The sequence below is a fragment of the Triplophysa dalaica genome, chromosome 6 (assembly GCF_015846415.1).
Source record: "Triplophysa dalaica isolate WHDGS20190420 chromosome 6, ASM1584641v1, whole genome shotgun sequence".
Classification (NCBI taxonomy): Eukaryota; Metazoa; Chordata; class Actinopteri; order Cypriniformes; family Nemacheilidae; genus Triplophysa; species Triplophysa dalaica.
Genome location: NC_079547.1, coordinates 25,747,345 through 25,757,344, shown reverse-complemented (window position 1 = coordinate 25,757,344; position 10,000 = coordinate 25,747,345). Strand labels below are relative to the sequence as shown.

At 40.1% G+C, this 10,000-nt stretch overlaps 1 protein-coding gene across 4 annotated transcripts in view; it reads left to right on the top strand.

The window, feature by feature from the left end:
- cacna2d2a (calcium channel, voltage-dependent, alpha 2/delta subunit 2a) overlaps window positions 1–10,000 on the top strand; it is a 132,490-nt gene that overhangs the window by 97,247 nt on the left and 25,243 nt on the right. For all 4 annotated transcript variants that reach the window (XM_056749912.1, XM_056749911.1, XM_056749910.1 and 1 more), the window contains 2 exons: window positions 6,925–6,975; window positions 8,062–8,161. In XM_056749912.1, the coding sequence (XP_056605890.1) occupies window positions 6,925–6,975; window positions 8,062–8,161 (151 nt within the window). The remainder of the gene's footprint in view (window positions 1–6,924; window positions 6,976–8,061; window positions 8,162–10,000) is intronic.

Here is a 10,000-nt window from a genome sequence, read left to right as displayed (position 1 = left end):
AGATTGTGACCGTCAGAAATGAAGCGCTGCACATGTGTGAGCCGACCGTATCATTTCAGCAGAGATAAGCGCTGATAATTGACTCATTTTTAATGTGCCAGATTCACTGTGAGAGACAGACAGACAGACAGACAGACAGAGAGAGAGAGACAGAGAGACAGACAGACAGACAGACAGAGAGAGAGAGAGAGAGAGAGAGAGAGAGAGAGAGACAGAGAGAGAGAGAGAGAGAGAGAGAGAGAGATGGTCAGAGAGCATGAATATGACAATGTTTATTTTGACCTACCTCATGTCTTTATCCTATTGAAGAGATGCTATAGGAGCCACTACCTGAGAAATGTGTTTTTATTTTCTTCATCTATTTGTATATTGCTTTTCACAATGCATATCATTTCAAAGCAGCTTTATAGAAAGAACATATTTTACATCATGTAACCAAACTGTGCACTTCTGATGTAGAACATGTTGAAACAGTGATTGCGTGTTGTACTGAAGCCGGAGTACAAATGCAGTGATAAATGTAAAACATTAGAATGCATTAAAATGTAAAAATGATGTAAAAATCATATTGTAAGTTTCACCTGCCATTGAAAATCTTTCTTGTTGTACCCGGTTTGTGGTCATTTTTAAAATGAATAATTCAGTAAAACTTAAAAGCATTTAATATTTTCTTTAAAATATTACCCAACACCATAACTCTTTTAACACAAGAACCTTTTAAAATTACCCAGCATGCACCTCGTGAAGTTGAGAGAAATATAGTTAATTTAGTTCTTTCACTTCTTTTTGTGTCGTTTTTAGGGATGTAGCGATTCACTAAAACAACTAAAACAAAATTTCAAGATTTTTACAAAATGAGTTGAGAAAATTAGGAATTAACAACTGACCCTTTATTATTTCTCAAATGCTGCACGTTTCTTTGTGAAAGAAAACAAATTTCAAATCGAATTCTAAGTTAAACATTTTTTTTAACACAAAATCTTTTCAAAATAAACAGACTAAGACTTTGTCTGTGCTTTTATTGGATTTTTTTGCATTTCAGAAATATCAGCGTATCCACGTTTTCCAAGTTTGCAGTGACCACAGCGGCCCCTGCTGTTGGAAACATGCACTGCGATTCAAACAACATCTCAACCGGCTTGAATCGTCACATAATATAATAGATTTTCAACCGGCTGATGGTGAATCATTTCATCTCTAGTTGTTTCATAGTTCTGAGTTTGTTTTGATTTGAAAATGTGTAGTAACATAAGAGCACAAGCAGGTGTGTGAAGATCATGAGCGCTTGCTTGTGTTTTGATCCATGTGCCACAGCAGATGCTCTGAGTGATCCTGATCATCTCCGTTTGGTTTTAGACATTCTACAGCGCATGTGTGTGTGTGTGTTAATAAAGCTGGCATGTGACGGCCCATCTGCATGTCACCTGGCCAGGGCGCTGGGGATTGTGGGTAATGACTGGGAAGGAATGGCATCACTGGTCCTCAGTGGAGGGGTAATTACGGAGTGGAATCCATGCAGAAACACCACATCTGGATCCATCAGGATAATACATGGACGGTACAGTGAGACGGGCACAGATGGACAGTATCGCCATCACATGACAGCAGTGATGAATATAGACATAAATCCCAAGAGAAAGATATACTGACACTTACAAACACACAGATCTTTACTATCATGAATTAATAATCAACGGAAGCTTCCATTCACATTCTCCTGACTATCCTCACTTTAGACCTTCATCTGATGATGGGATGACAGAGATCTGTTTTGAGACGCACATCTCGTCCCGCCTCTCAGGGGTTCTCAATGGTTGTCAGAGCAGTGTGAGACGCTTTCAATACCGGCTTGACATCCAACATTTACTGATGATATTTCTAGTTGACAGATGTGTTCGTGGCCTTTGACATCTCTCGTCTGAACCTTCTTGTATTAGTCCTAACTGATCTCTTTCATTGAATCCGTTGATCTTTCACCGTGTGCAGTGTTTGCGAGGCATGTTCGTCATGTTTGATCATCACAGCTCTCTCTGTGTTTACTGAAACTGTCTTCATAATGTTCAGAAGCACACGGCTGTGTTATTAGACCATGTGCAAACACAACACAAAGTGAATCCTGAGCGTGTGGATTTTCTGCAGAAAGCAAACAGAGAGACATGAAATTGAATTCTAGCGTTCGGCTGGTGTTTCTCATGGAAATGTGGCAATAAAAAAAGAAATCATTTTCTTTTGTATACTTTCTGGTTTTGAGAGTGTGGATTAACGTGCACATGTCAGTCTTCATTTAATTAAACTAGAGTCAAGCTTCTAAAGAAACTAGATTATAAATGTTCCTGACAGAAGTAAGCTGGGTTTTTTCAAGCTCTTTTAATTGTTGTATTATCCCACGGGGCTCTGGAACACTTGAGTCTGATTGGCTGACGAAGGTTCTACAGGTGTTCGTTATTTTTCGGTCAAACGCACACCTATGAAGTAGTTCCGGATCTGTCAACCAAATTACAGTTCGATCCCTGCGCCAAGTTTAACCGTCATAACAGATTTATACTGTAGGTACAGTCCACCACAAACAACATTGAAGATGATTTAAATTTCCAGAAATAACTTTTAATATTTATGGAAAGTAAGAACATTTCGACGATTGGGCGACTTGACAGTCAAAGGCAAAAAAAAGCGAACATCAAAGCCAGTCAGTAAAGCAAACGTCATAAAACGGTCACTGAAGAACATCTTGACAAGATTAAAGTTGAAAAACATGCAAAAACACCAAAATGACAACAGCTTGGGCAGGAAATGTGTTCAACGATTGGCTTAAAACAAATAATATGTCTGATGAAGAGGCAGAAAGAGAGGGGGGCAAACGCTTTAAACAACCCCCACAAGCTTTCTATAAAACTGTGAGAACTGCAGCTGGCACCTAATGAATAAATAAACATCAATGGAATACTGTTTTTTAAACATAATTTTTATAACTATAAAATACCAAAGTAATCTCTCAAGCCTTTAAAATGACGTCTTTGATTTACCGCCAGCTTCGGATGAGAAAATAGTCCCCCACCCACAGTAGCATTAGAAGAGCGGCAAACATAACAAATTTCTTGAAATAAATCATCTGAAAAATTTTGTGTGACGTGGTATAAGTGGAATAATTGACTCCCGTCTTTTCAATTATCTAAAGTTAATGCACACCCGAGGTGTAACGCCCACTCCACTTCGAGGCTTATTGAATGGCCCCTTGTCAATTATTCCTTACTTATTACTCGGCTTGTTAAAATGCTTGATTCTGATTGGCCAATCAGGACATTTGCCAGTCCGTTATTCCCAGATAACAACTGTTCAAAACAAACGGTAACCTGAATGTAGCGAATCATTTTGACAGTTTTTTTGACAAATTAACTATAAATATGTATTTTAATAACATATGTGACATCATAGTTCTATTGTCAGTAAGATAGTAAACGTCTTTTTCTCCCAGAAGGTCTGCATTCGGTAAAATATTTCAAATTAGCATTTCATGTCCCGATTTTTCTTAGATGTAACGGTATGACATTTTCACATCATTATTATAGTGAACCAGATAATCATGGCTATCAGTATTATCAAGATTTAGTTCAAATAATCTTCAAACAGGGGCGGACTGACCAGTAGGACATTCTGTCAAAGTCCAGAACACAACGAGAAGGCATTAGTGAGTTGGACACGTATGCATGAAAGCTTTTATTGATGTTCACAGTGTGATTTGTGATCAAACAGGTGAATATGACGGTTATTTGTCAGTTCATTTCAAATGTAATCAAACTGACTGGAGCTACCCGTGCATTAAAGGCTTTTAATGCACACCTTCCAGCCAATCAGAAACCAATATTCAAACAGACCATGGTATAAGTTGGTATGGTTAAATGATAACTCAAATATACCATATTATCACTAAACGTTGGACGTATTTATCGTGGTTTATCATAAAACCGGTAATTGTTACATCACTATTTCTTTTCTCATGTGGCAAGTAGCCGTATAATAAATAGGATAATGTACAAGTAAGCCAGCAAGTATCGCCAAAAAAACCCCGGCAGTGTGATCAGGAGCCGACGCGGGTGACAGCACCAAACTAACATTTAAGATACATGAACTAGCACTGAATGAGAAACAAAAGAATATCACAGATGAGCTTTGTCAGACAAATAGAAACACTTTAATGTGTAGCGCTGAGCATCAGTGTTATACGCTCCACATTTCATCTTACACACAGAAGTCTTGTTTTGATTCGCCTCAAAGCTCTGGGTCAAAGTTCATCATTCGTAGATTTACAGCAGTGTGTGTGTGAGTGTGTTTTGTCCCTGCTTGGGGTTTTTCCATGTCTCCAGCGTTTATCCATGCTTGAAAATATCTCCTCACGAGCCTCCGGCACCTGGCAGCTCTTCCCACGTCTCCTCTTCACCCTGATTACCGCGCTAGAAGAAATCCTCCACGACCGCTCTGCTCATTTACTAACACACACTACCTGCCTGTATCACAGCCAATGGCCTTCTCTCGCCTCGCCCTGCCACGTCCATCAATCTGTGAGGCTGATTGTCGGGCGTAATGTGTTTTTAATTGCGCGGCGGGAAGTGAAAATGGCTTCACTTGTGTTTTCTATATGTCAGCCTCTATCAGCGGTGGACAGATGCTACCGTTAAAAGACCTTATTTATTTATTTTGACGGCGCCGACAGAAAAGTGCCGCGCATCATTCATTGTGGTCCTGCGTTCAGATGGAGCGGCGGGCTAAAAATGTCTGCCGAAGCCCCTCTCGGTCGAGCGATCTGCTAACAGCAGCACAAAGATACGAGAGACGGACTGAAGAATGTGTTTGTCAGCAGCGAGAGGAGAGTCAGACCAATAATAAACGCCGCTCAGAGTGTGGACTTGACTTCATCGTGTCACCTTCAGAATATAAAACCTCCGCTTGTGTCCAACTTCTGCTGGGGTGGGAAATGACCTTGATGTCCTTAAACTGTGTGAAGTGTGACAGTGGACATCCTCCATGATTATCTCCCTGTTACCCCACAAATATAATCACTTTCATAGTAAGTCCGCAGCGTCTTAAAAGTATTATTACACTGCTCGTTGGAATGCTTGATTCTGATTGGCCACTCGCGGTATTTGCAGGTTCGTTATTCTCAACAACCTCTCAAACTAATAACACATGGAAACCCGGATGTAACATTGTGACATTTGAACGTGGTTTCTTACCTTAAAACTCAAAGTAAACGTCTAACGGAAGGTCTGCATTCGGTAAAAATTCACATTTCATGTCCAGTTTTTTTGTCATGTGGTAAGTAGCCATTTAATAAGCAGGATAACATTCCCCTGTTGCCTGATATCGATAAAAAATTAAATATTCACCTGTTTGATCACAAATGACACAGTAAACATCAATAAAAACTTTAACTTGGTAAATAACCATGGTATAAGCGCGATAATCTTCATTAATGCATTTTAATGCACTTCTTCGCCTCCACGTCGTGCATTTAAATCCTTTAATGCACGGCTTGCCGTGGATTATCCCATACTTAACAACCGGCTGCATGTACATGATCCCTCACTTAAATGTTGAAAAATAAATTTAGAGAAAATAGAACCCCTTTAAAAGTCTTAAATTCCATTTTCCGAGTGTGAGATGGTGGTCTAGTGGGTTAAACCACTGAACTAGTAAATCAAAGGTTGCTGGTTCTGATCCCAGCATCTACCACCAGTGTGTCCTTGAGCAAGACACTTTACTCCATGTTGCTCCAGGGGGATTGTCCCTGTAATAAGTCGCTTTGGATAAAAGCGTCTGCCAAATGACTAAATGTAAATGTAAATGTAGAAAAAGCTCAATAAAAGGAAGGAAGGAGGTGGGAACCGGCAGACATTTAAATAAAGTTTTAATAAAATAAACAAACAAAAACACGGAAGTCAAAGGCCGGCAGCCACCTCGCTGTCGACCGCCAGCCACAAGAACATAAATACAAACGTAAAACATGTTCAGGCCTGGTCCTCTCTCAACGACGGTCCGGTCGCTCGTTCTCTTATATGCTCACGATCTCCTACGTGATACGGGGTGTTAAATTGTTTGTCATCTTTTCATATTTGTCCAAAGAGGTCAAGTTTTCCTGAATTGAATCATTGTGTAGGCGATTAGTGGGAGGTCCATTATTAAACAACACTGTTGACTGATGAGGAAAAGAAAGTTTTCATGCAAATGGTCGCAGGATAAAGATTTGGAACCGTGGCTGAGGGCTGTTGCTGGGAATAACTGTGAGACGCACTGATCTGTGTGTGGGAAGGCGTTTAGCGCAGCCGCGTTACTTTTTCTAATAAACCTTGGATGGGTGTAGTCAGTTAAAGGGATAGTTCCTCCAAAAATGAAAATTCTGTCATCATTTACTCACCATCATGTAACAGTATACCTGTATAAATTGATGAAGACAGAGAAAGATATTTGGAAGAATGTTAGCAATTTTCAGTCCTGGAACACCATTGACTATCATAGTGTGAAAAATTGACGGTAGTTCCTAAATTCTTCAAAATATCTCATCATGTGTTCAACAGAACCAAAAAGAGACTGTATTTTTGTCCTACTGTGAGGTCTCAGAACTGAGAATTTCTAACATTCTTACAAATATCTTTCACAAAGAAGGTTTGACACAACCTGATGTTTGGGGAAACCATGTCATCAGTGCCAACGATTGAATCTTGAAGAGGCGATGAGATCTTAAAATGCATGAAAAGAGTCTTAAAAAGAATTACATTTAGCTTCATGATTTCTGTATGTTCCTGTAACTACATGTCAAAAACACAGTTGTATCTAGAAATGTCTTTTATCATGTTAGTGCCGTACATGTGTAATTGTTGTCGTGTTGTGACGTCAGCACTGACTCTTTGTGTGTTGTTTTGTGTTTTCCAGGTATATTCAGGGTGCTTCGTCTCCAAAGGACATGGTCATCATCGTGGATGTGTAAGAAATCTCTCTCCGTATACACACATTTAACACACGTGATCGCCATGTGTGTGTGTTGATGTGTTATGACGTGTGGATCTCTACTGCCACCTGGTGAAAAGAGGAAACAGCACACGCTCCTCAGTGTTTCACATCACCTGAAAATGACTTAGAGCTTCAGTGCCATGACAAATGATGTTCCTGATGCCCGTGTCTGTGCTGCGGGTGTCGAATTTAAAACGTCTGACCTTTAAAATAGAAGTGAAAGACTGTTTAGCATCACACGCACAACCTTTCTCAACCAATGAGGTTATAGATGCAGTTCTGTGCACGTTTAAAAGAAGTCTTTGTGAAGTGAAGTGTCGTTTGTAAGGCTGTGGTGTAGTTTCATTTCATTTTCATCACGTGCCGAAGTATTGATATTCTCCAGCGAACCTCTCAAGGAAAAATGCTTAATGGAAGTTAATTGTCGCTAGCTGGCAGTCAGCGCTAACCTTAAATAGACACGGATGTGTAATTGAAATAACGCACACACACAGCTAACACAGCTGCCGATCTCACGCCCATCAAAAGTCCCGTCACACCGATCTCACACTGATCTCATTGTATCAGCCGGAGCAACGAAACAATACATCTGTCAGAAAGCCTTTTCCCAGAATGCTGTTTGCCTTGCTGACACCGTCTAATTCTGGAAGAGAAATTACAGATGACGCACTGCTGTCATTTCTCTTTTGAAAAGCCGCCGTGGGTCCTCCTTATTCTCCGTTTGCAGCACGCCGTTCACATCCACTCTCTGGAAAGATGCTGCGTTTAACACGCCGTCTAGAATCCACTTTAGACGGTCGTGCTGGAGATGAGAGATGCTTAGCAACAGGTTCTGCTTGGCAACGGCAGTTGTGGCACATGTTGCCATTTTGTAAAGCTTAACTGCTGGAGTATCGTGTTGAGAGCTGGCAGGTCATGGGTTTGACATGTGTGTAGAACTGCACATAATTTTAGATAAAAGCATCCGTCAGGTGTGTAATGTTTATAAATGAGTTCAGATCATATGGTTTATGGAGGAGTTTATGAATTGATGTCTTCATGTTTGTTGTGTGTTTGTAGGAGTGGAAGTGTGAGCGGATTGACCCTGAAACTGATGAAGACCTCTGTCATGGAGATGCTGGACACGCTGTCTGATGATGACTATGTTAACGTGGCTCAGGTATGTACACACACACACAGTCCGTATAGATCTTTACATTTTGTCCGTACTGGTTTGATTGGATCAGAACAAACCAGGCTGTGATTGGTTAATACTACTTTTGCCCTCTCATAGAGCGTTCCCACCAAATGCGACTTTTGCGTGAAGTTATACGCTTGAACATTTTGAGTTTACTCACTTTTTCACGTGTGAAATTCACTACTCAACACAACAGACGTGAATTGCCGTCATGGGAGGGGCTTTTTCTCCCAGGTGGCTCCAGTCTCTGATATATATTTATATATTGATTGAAGAACGTTTTTTTAAAACTTACCATATTGTTCGACCCCCTCACTCACTTTCTTCCAAGCAAATTAATTTTTATTCCTGTTTTGATAAAAGATGTGTCGTACAGCTCCAGGTATCAACATAAAGAAACGATGATTCTGTCCTCCATTGTTTTTTCGGATTTCTGCCTCCGCTCGCTACGTCATTTTCCCGTCACTTCTAGAGCAAGCTCCTGTTTGGTAAATGCGGCGCAAATTTTCACCAAAGTTCAGATTTTTCAACTCGCGTTCACGGGTCAAATGTTGAAACACTCAATGCGTGCCGCGTCATTCTCGTCACCTCATTCGCACGAATCACGCCACAGGATGTACTATCACGTCTTTGCGTTGACATTTAAATCACTCGCGCTTCATGCTTCATTCGCGTTTGGTGAGAACACACAGTCACTCCATCTGGATTACATCATCATAAATACCCAGCGCGCACCGGAGGATGAAGTAAACATACACTTTTCTATGAGGGGCCGTACAAGCCAAAATTCACTCCAGTCATCTGGCGCGCTCACATTCTCCTTTCGCACACATACATGTTTCCTTTCTTTATTCAGTCATACACATTTCAACATGCAGTTTAGATATTGATATAACTGCATTCATTCATTAAAAGACATGTTTCATCCTATGAATTGTTCTTTTATGAGAGAGTAAGAATGCAGATTAAATGTGATGACAAGAACACAATGGCAGGTCACAGATGAGACGTGTGCACACAAACACACACACATAATGAAACATTTGGAAGGCAGTAATCCCGGCTGATCCCAGCTTCTTAGTGTGTGTTTCCTAATCCTGGCTCAGAGAACACAAAATGAGCATCAGAATTGAGGCGAAACACAGCTCAACACTTCCTGCGTCCTCATCTCATACTGTGACAGTGTGTACCTATCGGCTGTTAAAACAGTACGTTCTGTTTAGTATGAGTGGGAGTAGTGTGAATACGTTTCGGATGTACAGCGTCCGCCATGTTTTATGGTCATTTTTGTGGTCCGGGGACCTCCAGGGGGCCTCCAGAAGGTTGCAGAGTCCCCCCGGAAAAATGACAAAAGTCCACAGTGTTAATCTGCTTTTCTGCTATTGATAGTTTTCAGATTTGTTTGTATTTGAATCTTTCTAGTGAGTTTTTCTCACTATAGTTTCTTACTGAAAGTGAAATAGTTGCTGACTATTTAGGTTTAGAAACTATGTGTGTTCTTTATAATATCCCATTGACTATTTAAACCTTTCTTTACACATAAAAAATATAGATTGATATATATTTTAGAAAAGGGGGTCCCTCACAAGGTTAATAATATTTGGGGGTCCTTGGCATCATAAAGTTTGAAAACCCCTGAAATAGAGGACTTGGCTTTCCTCTGTTTATTACATCAGTTTGACAGTTTTACCTCATAAAACATTATAGTCCACAATTCTAAGAATGAAGTCAGAATTATGAGTTATAAAAAGTCAGAATTGTGAGACCAAAAGATTAAAAAAATTACTTGAATAAGAAACTCACAAACAACTATCAAACCTA